Raw genomic sequence first — 19,435 nt, forward strand, 5'->3', positions numbered from 1 at the left:
TTAACTGACCGGCTTTACTGTGCATATGCGCTGACAGCGCATGTCAGACAGAAGAAAAAAATTAGAGACAAGCAGAGAGAGAGAGGATATTAAACTTTATAGCTAAAACAAGGTTTATTTTAGTTATATAACCGATTTCTTTTATGAGCTTTGAAAATATACTGTGTCAGCATTATTTTTGATTAAGTCACACAAATAAATTGCTTGAATGGAGTATGAAGGGAAAGGGAGGCTGACAAAAAAAAGAAAAGGAGACAGTTATTAAAAAAAAGAGTCAAACGGAGAAAGAGAGAGAGAGAGAGTGAGAAAGACAAACACAGTAGAAACAGACGGAGAAGAGTAACAGCAGCCAGAGCGAGTAAACAGAAAGGATATTGGAGGATATGTGCTGCTTGCTGAGTGGATTAACTGGGTGAAATCTTGCTCTGACTCATACCACACTTGCCTGTTATTATACTCCTCCCTTGTTTGTGTATGTGTGTCTGTGTATGTGTATGTGTGTGTGGTTGTGTATCCTTAAAAAGAGCCTGCATGATGACATATTACATAAGATAATGTATAAAGGGGCTATGGCATAGTTTGATATATCTTCAGACAGAGAAGAGACTGCATCAGCTCCTCTTTCTGAGTGTGTTGGTTTTGGCTTACAGTATAGATCATGCAGATGACTATAAAGGGCCCAGTAATTTAGGATGTGTATGTGCGTGTGTGTGCAAGAGAGAGAAAGAGAGGACTATGACGGTTAACAGTGATGACAGATTACAGAAGGGTGTGCAAAATTGTTTCTTAAACAGCCTCTGGGTCACTTGGGAAATTAACCTGCAGACAAACTAAATGGAGACGAGATATAAATGGAGACGAGAAAGAATATGTTTATGTTGGACTTATACTGGAAGATGATTTGCACTGGTTGTGAAAGCCCACTTAACTTCTCGTCAGTCCTGCCAAATTAATCTCTACATTAAGCTGCCAAAGCTATATTCCCCAACTTTTTTTTAAAACTCCAAAATACGTGCTCATCATAGCATAGAGGAACCACATTGTGTTCAGCTTAAACTGTGGGACTGTACCACATGTGTTTAACTTTCTTTTTCTCATTCCTCCCCTCACCTGTAAGTCAGAGAATCACAGTGCTATGACATAACTCGTGGAGCTGCTGACTAACTTCTTCTCTGTCTGGCAGGTGCATTTCCTCCTTGCTTTGTTTTTCCCTTGTGTTTCCTTCCCTAAGCGATTTACCATTTCCCTGGAAATCCTCCCTCTCCCCGTCTCACTCCACACATCCCCTAAACCCATCATCCCTAAAACCCAGCGGCTGGATCAGATGCCAAGCCTGCAGATTCTCCAGTGTGTGTACTGGATGTTTAGCTTGTGGTAATTGTAATGTTTTATTGCATTATGTAATAGTTTGAAAATGATTAAAACAGACCAGCAAGAGGTTTGTGCAGGCGCACTCGGGCGCACATATGAACAAGACCAGACATAACACTCACAGATGCATACACAGCCAAACACACACACACACACACACACACACACACACACACACACACACACACACAGTACCAAAGTTTGGACACACTTTCCCATTCACATCAATGAGAAAGTGTGTCCAAGCTTTTGACTGGTACTGTATGTAGTGATATATTTCTTACTGTCTTCCAGTAAGTTCACTTAGGCTCGGGAAAGCAAACCCCAAACGGCAGCGTGTTGTGCCACAGCAGAACAATTGGGCTGCTCATGTTTGTCATCATAACTAGAGCCCAGGGAAAATCCTGCCACATCCACAGAAAGACCAACACTGTGACATCAAGACAGGACTCGCCACACCACTGCAATGGAACACAGTGAATGAAGAGACTCACAGCTGCGACACACATCTGGATTTCATTTTTTTTTAAACAAACATAAAAGCAAACAAATAATCACATTGTAGTTTTATTGTATCTTATGGAAATGTGCATCCTGACAGCTGAGTGTAATCAGTGCAATATGTGTAGTTGCTATCCAAGTCTCTTATTGTCTAAAATGATCATCTAAATCTACAAATACAGCTGTTGCAAAGGTTCCATTTTTATACATTAGTAAACTGTTTGAAAGACCAGACAGTCAGTTATTTACAATAAAAGAGACAATGTGAGGAGTGCTACGGCAGTAGGAATGGACGACAGCTGCAGGATAGATGCATGTTATGGTTTTCTCTACAGCGGCTACTGCTGTAAAATTATTCCACCACTTCCACTGCTCTACACCTCCATCCCTAATGCCTCATCAGCCCATCTCTCCATCTCCCACAGCAGTAAGTAAGGCATGACTCATGTGGGCGCAATGCTCCCAGTCGCTCCTCAGGGTTTCAGCTGCTTGTGAGGGTAAAGGGGAAACTATTTGAGTGATTTTCTCATTCTTGCTTTTTCTCCGCGATGAAAAGAGTTTGGTGAGTATTGTGAAGGCATAACTGCTGATTTCAGGTAATGGTGAGATGGTGAAACAGAAAACACGGACACATGAACATTAAGAGATTTTTTAAAAAGACTGAGTGACAGGTCTAAACTTGTCTAAGACCATCCAAACAAGCAAAATAGCCTTGTTGACTCACACACGTGCAACGCAGAGAGATCACAGGCACAAATCCATGAGCCAAAAGCCACAGGTGTCTATGAGAACAAAGAGTCACGAACAGTATGTGAAGCTGAGCAGAGTAAATATAGATTTAGAGAGCAGAGCGGACACGCCAGGAAAAGAAAAAGACGCAGTTAAACAACTGAGGTGGAGTGTGTTTGAATGAAACCGGTGGATGCAATGTAGTGCAAAGCAGACTAATAGAGGATGAAGGAGAAAATGATGCCAGACTGGAAAGTAGTTGGATCATGTTGGCTAAAGCATCGATATTAGAGGGCAGCGTGTCAGTGAAACATATAACGTGTCTGGACTTTTATGACTGCATGGCCACAGATGTCCTATACCGCAGCCTACCCCCACTCCTTCCCAGCTTACCCAGCACCAAGCATTATCTGCCTGTCACACCATGCCATTACCAGGCCTTATCTCTTCCAGCGGGGGGGACACCAACACAGTAAATTGCTGTTAGAACCAGCTGGAGTCATCTCTTTATGCAGCATCTCAAGGCCAGACTGCTGTCACAACCACCGCAACCCCCCGTTGGTACAGCAGCAACGACTACTGTTTTATTATTGGAGACAATCATACTGGCTAAGCTTATATTTACAAAGACTATGATTTGTGCAATGCTTGCTGATGCCATCAAATCCTCAAATTATCTGTTTACAAGTACATTTTTTCAGCTAAAGGGGAAAGCTGAGGTTAAATAGGTAGAGAGAGAGAGAGAAGCCGGGAAAGATGGAGTGCGATCTTCGACTCCATTTTTCGACAAGCTGCTAATTTGTTATGTAACAGGACAACCAGGGAAAATCAAAGCAAGTCAACCTTCACTCCAGTTCAACCTCCCACCCCTGCCTCTCCTTTACAATACTGCAGGGGGTGATTAGAGACGGATAATTGGGGCGCCGAAATCTAGGAGTATAGAAGCCAAATTTCTTTGAAAAAAGCTCTAAATTCCAGAGCCAAGTGCCAAGGGATTGAACAGGCTCCAAAACACATGCAAGGTCTTTTGTTCTGCCCTCCAGCTCTTTTGTTTCACCTGCTGTAGCGCTCATTACAGGGAGCTTTACCTGTCAGACAGCATACCCTCTCTATATTTGATCACTTAAACTGTATTTAATTACTGCCTATCCTTTCACTTCAGGAGATGCTGGGAAATGAGTCCGCATGGGAAACAAGAGCTTTGGGCTTGTGGAGGCGTCTTGTTAAGTAATGCGCTGTTTAAACAGAGCTCACATTAGAAAATTACAGTTTATGTACAGCCAGAGCAGGTTTATATGTGGTTTTATCATTTCATCTAACTTTGGCTTTGAATTTATTACTTAGCTGCCAGGGAAATGGTTAATGGAAATCCTAAAAAAAAAAAAATGTTTTAAAGTTGATAAAAGGTTATTTCAAAACTACTGTATATATAATACTTAAGCAGATATAACTAATTTTATTTTATATAAACAATAGCTCACATAACTGCTTATATGCAAAAAGGTGTAGCTTGTAGTGATGAACCCACAGAGATTTATCATCCCATTCTGTGGTTCCCTCTAGCTCTACTGAGCTTTATAGCATCTTTCAGCTCATTGTTTTGGTTTTCAGGTCCATGAATTGGCGAATGAGTCTCACAGCTCTGATAACTATAGTTTTCAGTCACAAAAGGAAGCTATTTTCATCTAAAGCAGCTCCAAAAACAAACTACCTGCTTGACAGATAAAGTTAGCTACTAGCTTAGCATAGCGAACACTGAGCATAGTATTTACAGTACCTCATGAGTTGATAAAGACTAAAACGGAGCTTAAAAGAAGAGTGAATATTGGACTTAATTGCACCAGGTTGCCAGAAATCCTGAGGTTGTTCTTTATCTGCTAGGTATGTAAATAGGCAGCTGTTTGCTAACATTTATTGGTGACCCCTGCTAACATTTATGCTCTATCGTCACTGTCAGATCAAATTTTACTATTTACAAGCACACTGATTAATGACAAGGTATCACAAGAAGTACTGAGTGCATATTTGTGACCCTCTTAACTTTCTTCGAGAGAAAGTATTAAACCCTTAATTAGCAGATTCCAATGAAATTTACTAATCACATTCAGAGACAGATAACCTCTTTTCTATCTGAGCTTTGATTTAGCGTCACACTCAAACCAGTATGTCAACTTAGCACACAAGACAGGTCATAAATAACAAATCGTGTGCTGTAATGAAAATGGATGCCTGTAGGTGCCACTAATGCTGCCATCAAGTCTGTAGGCTTGCTAAACAAATCTTGCTTAGTGCAGCTTTTAGAATAAATGTCTAATACTGGAACAAGAAGGCTTAAAGTTTAGATACCTATCAAAATTTTTCATTTTCATTTTCCTCCTTTCTTCACCAATCAACCCTTTTTCACCACATCTTGCTTCCTGTTGCTCTAACATTAAGTGAGTAGTTCAGCAGTGTGCTGCCTTCCTCGCATGTTTCTGTGCTGTCAACACTTTCTAAAGATAACACCTCCACTTCACCCACACCCCTCAACCACCTCTCTCTGCTAAGGCCCACAACAACTCTGCTGCAACAGAGACAGCTAAAATTAACCCTGAAACAGGAGGTTCTGATTGGCACTCAGACGGGACTGCAGACCATGGGATCAAATAAGAGAAAGGGTGGAAATGTGGGAGAGAGGGCACATGAGTAAACACTGAAAGACAAAAGAGACAGACATGCATAAACATAAACATAGATGGGGAGAAAAAGGCGAGGTTAAAGCTGAGGACACCCAGGATAACTACCCTGCATAAAAAAAAGAGGAATTCCTGTCAAATTGACTCCAATCTTCTGTTGGAGTCAGAAACTGAGTGCTGAGAAAACCTGGATCATTAAAGTGCCACGAAGGCCTCTCCAGTGCAGACACATTGCCTGCAGGCTTGTGCTTACACCAGCAGCCAAAGTCACTGCTTCGCTGACCATGCCAATGTGTCCTGCTTTTCATCTACGACAGAAAAACTCATTAACTCACACACATTATCACACCTCACTCACACATACACGCATCACAGAGCATCCTTAATCCTGGGTTGGCAAGCCGGAATGTAACCTGATCTTTCCATTAACAGCGGTGCCAAGAAATGCCAAGGAGAGCTGTGTTTCTCATACAGTTATACTCATTTTATTCAACCTTGTGGCCTCGAGAGAAGATCAATGACTGACTGGAGAAGCCAGGTCTAAAACCCTGAGATCTGCCTGACATTTGAACTTAATACATTTAAATCCCGATGCTTGCCAATCACAACTGGAAGCTGATGAGTAAGATTAGGAAAATCTGCGAGGAATTGATCCTTTCCTGCATCTCAATCACAAAAACCAAACGTTTCTCATGCATGAGACGCAGTTAGCGATCCATTCATTTAAAAAGGCAATCCTGCAGCACCACACTGACAAGATACTTGACTCTGCGAGCAATCTGTATCCTTGATACATGTGACAGACTTTTCATTTAGTGGATAGTGGATGCTGACCACTACTCAAGCGATTTCCAAGGTCAAGGCCCCGGAGGATTAGAGAGCGTTAAACGGGTAGATGAGTGGACAGCTGAACCGAATCATTGAAGCACTGCCGAAAGGGGGTTGGAAATTGGTCAGTGGATTTCTAAAGTGATCGCTCAGACTCGCCCAAGCTATTTGATTATGTGTCTGTTTAATGCAGTAGAATTACAAAACTGCCACTCCAGAGTATCAACTCCGGTCAGGATTTGGTTGCTGCCCAGCATCTGTGCCATGCTGAACGAAATCTGGATTGCGGTCAATACAGCCTTTAAACTCTATCATCAAGCCAGGCCCTAGAAAAGGAAATGCATCTCATATGGCGATGATGCGGGCCTTTTCCGATAAAAAAGTTTGGTTTTAATAAGTTGTTTGTAAATTATGCTCAAAAGGGACAAGCAAATATAGCCTGGCACTGGTTTTCTTCAAACCAAGATGGCTCATCTTGGTTTGAAAATCCCTCATAAGAGCTTGTGTGTGTGGGCGTGTGTTTTACATGCGTATGAGTGTGACAGAAAGATTTAGCTTACACCATTACCCACTCCATTCACTCAAGCTCATTAGAGGATGATGAGAGAAATGTGGTCTGTTTGTGGATGCATGTATACTTGCACATGTGTTACTGTATGTATGCAGCAGGTGGCTGCAGGCTCGGGTTAGGTTTTCTTATCTTCTTAAGAAGAGCTTGTCTGTTTCAAACATCGATGGTACTCAAGCAAGCTGTTATTCTAAGAAAGTCAGGGTGCCATATGCTCAGCAGTAAATCCGTAAATGAACTAAATATGTCAAATCCCTAAAGTGAGAAAAAAATGGTAATAGTTATGAAGCAAAAATATCTTTTAATGTGTTTTTATGTGCGCTTTTTCTCCCCTTAACATTCTACTCCCAGCGACCTTTCACCTCATCACATTCTCATCCAATCAGACGCCCTGATTCCGGCATCCAGATTTAGCACTGCTATCACTGGCATGGAGAATGTTGACCATGCAGACAGGTCATAGAGGAAAGGGTCGAGACAGAAAGACCCAGAGGAAAAACAGTAGGAAGGAGTGGGGTGGTTTTAATTGATATGGAGAGGCTGACGGGAAGACAGAGAGTGGCCAGTAAAGACCCTCATGAGACACACAGGACCAAAAAGGAATAAAAGGAATATATTGCTTGCTGTGAGACAAGACTGTTGGCTAACTTGATTTAAAGTACTATAAGAAGACCACAGATACCAACATCATATATGCGTTCTCAGTAGATAATTTCCTCTAGATCATTAAAATATATCTAGTGTACATTATGTGACAGACCTATAGGCAACTACTATGATCTCAGAAAGAGAAAATAATATCCTACAGCAGATGTAAGGCAATAGTATAGTTGTACTATTTTAAATGAAGTGGGTAATTCTGGCAACTGTGCCAGATATTGGTCAAATCTACACTTGGATTCATCCTCTGGGGACCATAAATATCTGATTGTGGCAGTTTACCTTAATGTTATGTGGTGATTATAAATCAATGTTATGAATATCAATGTAAAAACTATTTTACAGGTATTAACAGGTTATGTTTGGCTTAGCTGTTAGCATAATGATCTACTAGGGAGACGTCTATGTCTATGTTCTCATATTAAGATGTAGTTGATCAAGCTTGGCTTGCTCTTTAAAGATATAAGTAAGAATATACTGATGGGAAAAAAGAAGATGTTGGCTGTGTGTTACTTAGAAATATGCCACCCTCTCAACTCCATCACCTATCATAGCTTTCTCCGTCTTCTCCTTTGCTCAGCTCTTACTTTTTCCTTCCTGTTGTCATAAGAGTTTTCTCTAATTTGCGGGTAGGTTTAACCTTCATCACCCTCTAACTTTCATTGGTACTCACACCTCCCCTCCCTCTGTTTCTCCCTCTCTCCCTCCTCTTCATCACTACAAACTGACAAGAGTCAAGGGCATCACACAGTGAAGACTTCACCAGCCCCAGAAGAGAAAAAACTGAGCTGCACGGCGCTACTGTGATAACACTTAAAACACTTAACTCACTTCACAGCCACATTCAGAGCTTCCTTTCCCCTTTTCTCTTTCTCAGTCATGTAACAGCTCCCACCACACACTGTAATACAATTTTTTTTTTTTGACACAATCGTAACATGGAAGACTTCACACAACAGTCCAACCTGCCTCAGAGTGGGAGGTCTCCAACCCCCACATGTAAACCCCTGGACAGCCATCTGAACGTGCGGTACACTGCGTTCTCAGGCTTGCTGATGTGTTTGACGGCGCATGTGTGTGTGTCCAGGGAGAAACGCATGTTAAACACATATATAAACATGTCACATAGCACTCACCGATACAGGCGTGTACACGGACGGTCAGCTGGGTTCGTAAAATAACACTGTGTTTCTTCCCTCTGGACCTAGGAGAAAGAGAGGAGAGACAGAGTTTGTCTTAATAGCCAGTAAACCAAATTAGTGATGATTCCAAAGTCATTTGATGAAAGCTGCTGAGTATAATGACTGGTTGCTGTGAAAATGATTTCTCTTATGGCCAAAGCTAATTAACTTGCATTTTCTGGAATCAAGTGTAATTTTCTTGGCACTAACAGAGTAATCTGTCTTGGCTGAAGATATATTCACATTCGATTTTAGAGAAAAATACCCTGCAACAAATGAGCAAATGAAACTGCACTGAAAAGCAAGAGCAAGAGCAATTATCTCATCATGTTGGCTGTTGATTTAGGGAAAATAACATTTGTTACTTGTGTCAACACAAACAAGATTTTAAGACAAAAAACGGACTTGTTATGATAGACCTATTTCACAGTGTAGTGGTACTGGCATGATGGGAAAGAGTGAAACAGTGAGCAGGCATATGGTGGCCTGCATTGGGTCTGTACCCCTATACTGATACACATCTGAGCCCTGAGGACAGACAGCAGCACTGCTGGAGCAGACACAACACACATGTACACGCACACATTCACAAACCTCCACACACTGTACCATCGTGCCAATGACCACATATTCATACGCAGCATATTTTCAGGGGGAAAACAACACAAACATGAACATAAAGTATGGTGGTATTTTGAGCACAACTCTCTCTCCAAAACGTAGCTGTTATCATCACATCTGTCATCACTGACTTCCATCGCTAACACGCTGATAACATCCAATCCAAGCGGGGAAAGCACTGCTCTGATAACACACACCGCTGGAAAACACCCGTTATGCATAACATGCAGTAAGGATAACACACACCCAAACAAGAGAGCAGCTGGACTCGTATCGTTCTGTTAAGCAGTGTTATCAGCTTTGCTGGGAAATAGAGCAAAATGTTAACATGACCTGTTGTGATGCTGATAAAATTAATTCATTTTTCTTACCTTGATGATAATCTATTGTGTGACAATGAGAGTCAAAGCAAAGACTTAGAAAGATGAGAGTTAGAGAATCTATAACTGTGAGGGTGTAAAAGGGGTGTTTAGGGTCACCATTCAATCTATATCAGAGGCTTTTAAGGTGGGAGATGGGTTCCCTAGGGGGGTTCCAAAGAGTTTCAGACTCAGTGAATGGAAGTTAAAAAAATATTACATTAATTATTACATTACTTACCAAAAGGAAGGGATATAGAATAGCCTAAATGTATGTGATTGAAAGAGATGGGTTAGAAATACAATAGTTTTGTGGAATTTGACTGTTTTTCCCATTTTCCCAGAGTCAGAAACTAATAAACGCCTTCAGAGAGACCTTTTTATGTATTTGGTGTAGTCTAAAGTATGTAAAACAGCAATACCAGGCTACCTTGGCTTGGCTTGGCTGTTGAGTATCTATAGGATCAAATAACATCATCATGATCCCATAGGCATCCAACCCCTGATCTTTACCTATCCAGGTTTCTGTGCACCTCTCTACAGTGCTACTACATTTTTTGATATAACATTAGTTATACTGTATGTAGGGCTTATTACATGTTACATACATTTATTTTAAAAAGGGTATTCATCATTATTTAAATAAAGCTTTGGATATTCTCTCTTTATTCCTCTATGGTTGAATGCCTATAAGAGGAAATAATCACTTCCTCTTTTGAGTTCTTACATTCATAATCCCAATGTCACAATACCTGACTAATTATCTTTCTGAGAACACACATCCCTCCACCGAAATTCTGTTCTTCAAAAATGCCTTTTTTTCAGACCTACTTTTGAGCAATTTACCACCTGTCCATCACCACCATGACCTCCAGGATGTCCATGGAAACTGAAAGCTCCCATCAACTACCTGCTGACTTCACTCTACTAGCATCTAAACTCCAAAGGGTCTTGTTCCATCTCATATTTTCTTATGTGCACAAGCTTAATGAAGACGTTTCACATCTAGGGAGTCTAATCACCAAAGTATTCTAGCTAACTTCAATAAATATTGTTATACACCTCCAACTGATCTCTCCATTCCGAAATAAATTTTAAAGAGCGTGACGACAATGAAAATAGCTCACTTTCTCTTCGGTTTCTCTCAGTGGGAGCATACTCTGAGCTGCCCTCATCACCAGAAGAGCTTGTTTACTGTCAACTATGGTCTGCAGTGTCCTACCACAGCTGCAATCATGACACATTTTTGATGTGTGGGAACATAAATTCAGTTTACAGCAATTTGCTCTTTATGAAATTCCTCACATTTTTCAGTTAAAGGCAAGATAAGGTTTTACCAGACACATAGTCTTACATAGATGCTGCTATAGAAATAAATGTGTATGTTTATGTCACATGTGACTTGTGTCTTTAAGCCTTCAAGATGTTAAAGCAGCTGTCATAATCAGCCATTCTGTATAGCACAAGTAAAAGATGTGGTGTGTGAGGCCGAGATATTAGATAGATAGAGTGTGATTAGTTTATTCATTTATGACACTATATAAACAGCATGTCGTCCGACAAAGGGAGGACAGGTCAGACTTAGTAAGAAGCATCCATCGTCAGCCTTTGCAATGTTTTGCTAGAAAAGGGTCAAACCCAGCCCAGTGTGTGACTAATTTCCTTCTGTCAGTACAGTATGACCTTGGTAAAAGCCAGATTTGATAGGATGACAGACACGCCAGTCCAATCCAACCAGTTCCCCAAGATCCCGGCCACTCTGGAAACACGCATGCCTTTATTCACCTGTCGATCATCTGTCACATGGCTTACCAGACACACACACACACACACACACACACACACACAAACACACACTCAGAGAGAGAGAGAGGGACAAACAAATAAATGTATGCATGGAGACAAGTACACACAAACAGACTCAGAGAACAGCCCAGCTCTGTGAGTCTGCCATCACTTATCATACTACCGCCCCCAGCCCCAGAACAGATCAACATACCGCAACTGTCCACGAAAGCACACCATCACACACATATATACGCAGCCATATCACAGCGGCCATCTGTGTGTGCTTCCCAGAGGTCTTTGTGACAATGCTTTGTGTATATAAAAGGGCTTTCAGGTAACACAATGCTGCCCATTTTGGAGTCCCTGAATAGCAGTAGAGAACAAAGTGATTTTCTGATCTTGTGACTCAACTATTGCAATAGCAACTTTTTTAACGTTGTATTTGTCCAAAAAGCAAAAGTAAACAAAACAAAATGAATTACAATCCATTATATAAGACTGTTATCACAGCTTTAGAGTTTTTACTGTATTTTGAATGTGTCCAGGTAGGACAGGACACAAAGACAGTAAGGTTGCGTTTTGCAAATTTGCTGGCATGTATATGGTATTTTGCTAATAAGATTAAACTTGATTTACACAGCAGTTATCTTAGCTAGCTAAATTGTAGACTGTTTATTTTACTTTAGTGGGTCTATTTTTAGCTAGCTTGGTAATATTACATTTAATTTGGGCAGTTTGCTGAATACATGATTAGACATGAGTATTAATTTCACTAGCTTGCTGGCAGGTTACATAAGAAAAGAAAAGGAAGCTGTTAAAGCTAACTATCTACTAACTCTAACCTAGCCAGATATAGTGATGTGGATACCTATCCAAGATGTATTAAAAGAGCTGGATAGGACTCTTAATGTTAGCATCACTGATTCTGGCTATGTGAGTAACTCAGCCACTCAGCCTTGCAGAAGTTTTTTTTTTTTTTCTTGTGGTATTATAGTTTTAAAAAATCCCCTTGTGGCCCAAGAAGCAGTTTCACCACAGTACACCATTGTAAAAGAGACATCTGTAAAACTGTTGACACAACACCACGAGTTGCAAACAAGATCAATTATGATTCTTTCTATTTTGATTTTTTGTCCATGGAGGTACTCAAAGGGGCCAACAGGGGAAACACTGCTATGCATATTCGGTGGACCGCACAACATGGAAGTAAAACTAGAAGCTAGAAACGTTTTTTGGCGTATGTGCCAGCCAAGCAATTCTTGATGGGCTGAATGGGCGCCATTTTTGGTCTGGTATCCGGCAATTATAATATATCCATGCTGACAACACTGTGGCACTATTTCAAACAGCAAATGCCAAGTATTTGGGTTATTGTTCAGCCCACAATCTATTAACCACATTATTCACTAGAAAGTAGGCCTATGTGTCAGGATAGGTGGTTTATCACCTCTGCCAAACAGTATCCTGGGGGAAACCCTGAACCTTACTAACAGATTTCCACTTTCCATGTCTCTTGTCAAACCCAAAGAGAGGCATGAGCGCTGCTGCTAGGAGATTCAAGAGACAGAAAATACTTCACAACAGTTACAGTACTGTTACAAAATGATCATGCTGCTCCCTTCAGCATGTTAAACTGACAGGTTTGTGAACTGTGAAAATTTGCCACAAAGACGAGAATATCGATTATTATAGTGAGAGAAAAGCTGTAACTATGGAAGCGAGGTCACATCTGTCCCGTTTTCCAGAGCACTTCATACTTTCCGTAAACTTTTGCTTCCAAGAAACCATATCCAGCAGCTTGTGATTCTTCCTATTTTATAAGAATGGAGAAACTCAAAAAATGTGTGTGTGTGTGTCTGTGTGTGTGTGTGTGTGTGTGTGTGTGTGTGTGTGTGTGTGTGTGTGTGTGTGTGTGTGTGTGTTTGAGGGAGAGAGAGGGGACTCATCACTTTGTCTCAAATGGTTAGAGATGTTTTAACAGTTAAGAGTGCGAGTCTGGTTGCAAAAGGTATAAATGTGAATCAGTCACCCTGTGTCATCCTGTTGAAAGCCCTCCAGCTCGTCCCTTTGCTCAGCCAGAGAGGACTCCAGATCCAGGTAGGTGCCATTGTGGGAGAGCTGCAGTGCGCAGTCATCAAGCTGTGGAAAGGAATAAAGAAATCTTTTTTAGTACAGGCTTAATGACTGAAACAGAAGAAAACTAAGATCAAAACTAGATTTAACTAATTGTACAAAACTAATGGTTGACCACTAAAGCAAAAAATTGGCATTTGTACCTCAAAAAAATGGATGGAAAATATGATCGAGCACTGTACAGTGGCATTTTTAATGCTCCCACACTACATCTTTGCATGTGTTTCACACCCTTTTTTTCTTTTTTGGAGCCCGTAAAATGAAGCCAGTTTACAGGGTGGGGGTTTGAACATGAGTGCGTACAGTGGTGCATGAAAAGAGTGAGAGCCATATGTGTTGTGGCTCTGCTTTCAGCATTACAAAGCTGGTAGGGGAATTAACTAGTAGAGACGTAGCAATAAATAAACATGAAACTAAAACCAGAGGGAAACACGGAGGGAGAGTAAGACAGATTTGGCCTAAGCTTTAAGTGCATTTAAATGGCAGCTGTGAGAAATATGATACTTAAATATTGTTGTGTACAATATGACTCTTTGTATGTATGCTTAAAGCAAAACTGCGTTCATTCCAAAACTAATAATTTATACAGTGTGTGTACAATTATGCATATGACAGATCTGTTGACTCTCAAGAGCAGACCGATCTTGTGCCCATGCCATCTGCAATTGCACGATCTAAAATAACACTGCAGAGCGGCCTACGTCAGAATTGACCCACTATGCTGTGTAATGAGAAACCCTGCCGAGTTTGAGACCAGGTGCAGAGTAATATATCTGCACACCACTGGCATTGATGTTTATGAGTACAGTCACAAGTCGATAGCAGGTGCAAGGAGCAAATCCCAGCGTCAACTCATAAAAAGTAACATACATCATTGGCTTATTGTTACAATCAGATATGAGCTCTGTAGCTCTTTGGTAAAGCTGCTGATGTCTGAGTAGGTGAATGAGATCAGAGTCATGCATTGAATTAGTATTTAACACCTCTGTGATATCGGTGGGTTTGACCCAGCCTGGCTGTGAAACGCCCCCCCCCCCCGGCTGTCCAGTCAAGCAGCGTGACAACATTTTTTGACCAACAGAAACCGCAGATCACAAGACCCACTGCTGTTCTCTGTCTTTCCCTCCCTCACACTCAGAAACAGAGAGACGGACTGTCGGATGGACTCATGGCATAAATATAACCTTGCTATATTTACTCTGCTCTGAGGCAGCATGCACACGGGAGCTCAAGGGGTAGGCGTGTCTGCAGGGGCTGGGAGTGGAAGGGTTGTTGCTGCCAAGGCCAGTGTTACAAAGAAGAAGTTGATAGTCATCCACGTTGCAGATGAACTTTTGTGATACCTATTATAGACTCTTTAAGAAATCCCAGGGTGGAGAGAAGGAATTGCAGGGCTTAAGCAAAAGAAGCTGTCTATGGGTCTTACACCAGTTTCCCCTCACCCACTCACATTATTAATCTGTGCTAAATCCTAATCCACATGAAACACACATTTATCAGGCGCACCACTCAGTCAGTTAGGCTGATTAAAAGGATGTTATAATCATATTTCCGCAGGTAGTCCAATTCTGTCAGGATAAAAAAGGAAATACAAGGCATATTTCTGACTGCAAAATCAGGTTGAAAGCTCAGAAATCAGCAAGTAAGGCAATCTCAACACTTACCACTATTGGATGGACTGCCATGTAATTGTTGTTCCCCAGAGGATGAATTGTAATAATTTAAGTAATCCTCTAGTGTCATCATCATTTTAATTTGTCCAATACATTGGTTTATGACCAAATACCTGCAAAACTGCTGACATTCCCATCAGACACAGCTGTGCTTAGTGTTATGTGCTAATTAGCACATGTTCACCTGTTATCATGCTACACATAGCAAACATCACACCTGCTAAACATGTGCATGTTAACATTGCCATTGTGAGCATGAGGAAATATTATGGTTAGCATTTAGCTCAAAAACAGTCTCACAGAGCTGCAAAAATGACTGTAGACTTTTAGATTTACTCTTTCTTGTTCCACTTATCTTCAGATATTTACAGGATGTGTCATATCTGAAGTGTTGTCTGAGGTTTTATAGATTACAAACCCCCTTTTCAACACCAGAGCAGTTTGAAAAATGCATAAAGTATGGTTTATCCCCATTCACCCACTATGGAACCCTTGTGCATCACCATTATTAATAACACTCTTCGTGCAAATATGGCATATGACATGAGATTTGCTAAATCTCAGATTGAGGTTTGACCAAGTAGTGGGGGGGTGTAGACACAATGAGGGGGGTTAATCATGCCCTGTCCCACTGCCCCGCTTTTATGTAAAAATAAGACAAAAGCATTTCTTGTGCTAAATCTGTCAACATTACTCAGCATTTTAATAGAAATTCCACCTTTTGTTCTGTTCTCTTTTAGCATTTGAGTGAAGCTTTTTTTTAAATCTCTTTAAAAGTCCCCATTCTGTCTAACACATGTCCCAAGACAGCTCCCTGCTTTCTCTTACATTTCTGCTTTATCTACACACATTACTCAATCATATAAATACTGCTTGGATGGTGAGAAGTGAGCCCCCGGACCACTTTGAAACACAATACATTAACAGCGCACCCTCCAAAGGGTGTCTCTTTCCTAAAACACTTGGTTTGGGTAATAGGAGTAATAACATAACAAAACACATCATGCTGGACGCAGCCGGGAGAGAGGCGGCTCCAGGACGAACCGCAAGCTCTTCACACTCAAGGCTCCAGTCCGGGCCAGGGAAACACTTAGTGGCTAGTATACTTTACACTCATTTAATCAAATTCTCCCAGAAGAGTGAAGCAGAGAAAAAGGGGGTAGGGGAGTAATTACTTCCACGTTAAAACAACACCGAGCCTGCTGGCAATCATGGTGGGTCGACTGTTAACGATGCCCTTATGTAACTTAGACGATGAGTTTTTAAGAACTTTTTTGTGTCAAAATCAAGGAGGAGAGGAGGAGGGTGTGTTCTACACATCTATTAAAACTCCCAACGTTGCTTTAATGGTTACCCTTTGGTAATGAAATAAAAGTTGAGCTGTGAAGTCTGGGCTTTGTTGTTTTTGAGGGAAAAGAGAATTTTTATCCCTGTTTAACTGATGGTGAAGCTTCTGCACTGAGCTGAACGTATCAAAAGGAAACTTTTTTGTTTAGCAGTTTTGGATAAAGTGGCACATCCCATGCACACAAATCAGTGACTTACTGATTTAGCTCTGGCAAGTAAGCCTGACCTTATGTGTATGTGTGTGTGTGTGTGTGTGTGTGTGTGTGTGTGTGTGTGTGTGTGTGTGTGTGTGTGTGTGTGTCTGCGTGTGTGTGTTTGTGTTTGAGAGGGCAAACTGGTGCATGGTCAGAGAAGTGGAAGATGGAGATGGAGGAAGAGGTCAGGAAAACCGCGGCAGCCAAAGTGAGGAGAACAAAGTGTCGCAGGGATCCAGGCCCCGGCCACAGGAATTCTGGGACAAGTGACCTATACTTTACATGTAGCCCAGCCAGCCATACACAGAGCGCTACCATCACAACATAATAATACAGTAGGCTCAGGCTTTTCTGAGAGAAGAGCACAGGAGGTTGAGACAAAACGAGAGAAAGCCTGTTTTTAACAAAGAAAAAGCTTAAATAGCTCAAACAGCTAAGCTCAGTGAGTTGTATAACCCTGAGCAGCTTTGACATTTTCCAATGATATAATATTATTCAAGTCTTTTAAGCATCAGCTCTGAGATCTGGACAGTGAGACAGGCAAATCTGCAACTTTTCAGTTTCATCCCTATAATCTAAACTCAATATCCAGTTGCCATTGCACACGGTCGTCCCCCTGATGTGAACAAAATTGCAAACACGGACACAGACTGTGCCATCTGTCCGTGTGTAGGTTGTAATCATAAGCTTTTCTGTGCCGTGGGACACTTTTCATTTGTTTTGTGGCTTTTAAACACAGGCGTCAAAAGATCGACTGCTCTGGAAAACCACTCTGCCGTTGAACGCTGGTGTGCTGTCAGGGTTGTGTGCCAACTTCTCTCTCACTCTCTCTTTCGGCATCTCACTTTTTACAATTTCAATTAACAGTTTCAGCTTGTATTGTATATAATCTACTTACAGATAAATAATTAAAATAAGGTCACACATCTGCTCTGCTTGTATGTTGGTGTGTTAGTGTGCCTGAGTCAACCTTGCCAGAAAGGAATGTGTTGCTATTTTTTTTCTAGGTTGCTTCAAACTCACTGAAAGTGACATCTCTCTTCCTCTCTTTCACACACTCATCGTAATCTGACACTTCCTACTAAATCTGATCATCTGTGATTCAGGCTCCTTCCTGGACTCCTGAGCATTATGACTGTCACTTGCAGATGAATGAGGCAACTCAGGATATATCTAGTTGCACGAATGCCTTTGCAACCACCTGTCACTGTGACCTGCAAAGCAGCATGGAAAAAATACACCAATAAAACCAGTCTATTCACTTTGACAACAAGAATAAGAATATATGGCACTTCAGAGATCCCCACGGTAAAGTATTTTTTACTTTCAGCCCCCCCCCCCTCGAGAGAGAGAGAGAGAGAGAGAGAGAGAGAGAGAGAGAGAGAGAGAGAGAGAGAGAGAGAGAGAGAGAGAGAGAGAGAGAGAGTTCAAAGGTTAGACACAGCTAAAGGGGTCCTTGAAGCTGCTTCACGTTTAATAGCACTACACCAAGTCAAATGTATGTGAATGGGATTAAACGAGGTTAGTTTGAGTTTAACATAAGTGATGGGACACGTTTGCTATTGCTGGAGGCTTTGAGGCAAACATTTGCAACCATATTTCATCCCTCAGGCTGGAGAGCCAATCGGTTGTGCTTGCATGTGTTCTCAAAATAACCTCTCAATGGAGGGTATGGAAGTTTATTTGCAGTAGGCTTCAAGTGAAAAACAGCAGTCGCAAAACAAACCCATGTGTAAGAGTATGTTTTGAATCTGAGTCATGAAAAGTAATTATAATCCTTGATTATTCCCAACAAAATTGGTACAGTAGTTGTCTGAAAGTTTCTATTCCTTTAGAGGAATATATCATATAAAACAGCTGTATTAACTATATATCTTTATTTACTACACAGTTTTGTTATGATATTCTTCTTCAAGTTAATTCCAGGATGAGTTGCTTATCAAACTGGTAATCCCATACCTTGTGTGGAGCTTTGAGGAGGCGGTGGATGCCTGCTAACTGGTTGATGAGGGGGATATCCTCTCTGAAGGTGTACAGCGGTGGTCGAGTCGGTTCTGGGAAATTAGTGCTGTTGAATGGATCGGTGTCATCTAAAAACTGAACCCTGCAGACAAACGTGGCCATGGTGCATCCATGCAAGTGACTCCTCTGAGCCGTAAGCCCGGTTTAATGAGAGCTGTATCAGCTATGGGTCCCGTCGCTGTGCGCTCCTCTCTTGGTAACGACAACAAACTCGGGTCTCCAAGTGCGCCCAGTGCGCAGCCTGTCCTCCCGCAGGACACGCGTTGGGAGGGGAGGGATGCCGAAAAAGATGGCACAAGAAACCGGTCGGGATCTTGTCTCGCCTACTTGCTTAGATTTTGCTCGTTCTGAACTGTTTTGATGCCGTGGTTTTATTCTCTGAGGGGCAGGTGGCCGGTGGTAAAGGGGAGGCAGCAGACGGACTCCAGCTTGGTGCCGGAGAGTGAAGGATCAGCGCAGCTTGGGACAGCCGGTCTGCTGTCTGTCTGAGTCCTAGTAAATCCATCCCCCCATATCTATTTTCCCCTCTGCCTCATCTCTCCCTCCTCCCCTTCCCCCTCAGATCGCCGTCTCCGGCTTAGCAGTGGCTTCATATATGAAAATGAAGTGCACTAATCACCCTTTAATACATGTTTGTAGAAGAATACCAGAGGAATGTAGATACACAAATATAAAACTATTATGTAAGATGCCGCAGGGACATCTGACAAAAGGCAAAACCACAGAGAATTCAAACAAACACACCATAAATTAAACAAGGCTAAATAAACCGATGACAAGACTGC

General features: G+C 41.5%; 1 protein-coding gene across 1 annotated transcript in view; it reads right to left on the minus strand.

Annotated features, from left to right (window-relative positions):
- fhod3a (formin homology 2 domain containing 3a) overlaps positions 1–18,752 on the minus strand; it is a 53,503-nt gene extending 34,751 nt beyond the window's left edge. Inside the window, exons 1-3 of the mRNA XM_062436287.1 lie at positions 18,588–18,752; positions 13,311–13,420; positions 8,469–8,536 (exon numbers count right to left, since the gene is read on the minus strand). Of these exons, the coding sequence (XP_062292271.1) occupies positions 8,469–8,536; positions 13,311–13,420; positions 18,588–18,752 (343 nt within the window). The remainder of the gene's footprint in view (positions 1–8,468; positions 8,537–13,310; positions 13,421–18,587) is intronic.
- Positions 18,753–19,435: the final 683 nt, after the last annotated feature.

Source organism: Scomber scombrus, chromosome 16, assembly GCF_963691925.1.
Source record: "Scomber scombrus chromosome 16, fScoSco1.1, whole genome shotgun sequence".
NCBI lineage: Eukaryota > Metazoa > Chordata > Actinopteri > Scombriformes > Scombridae > Scomber > Scomber scombrus.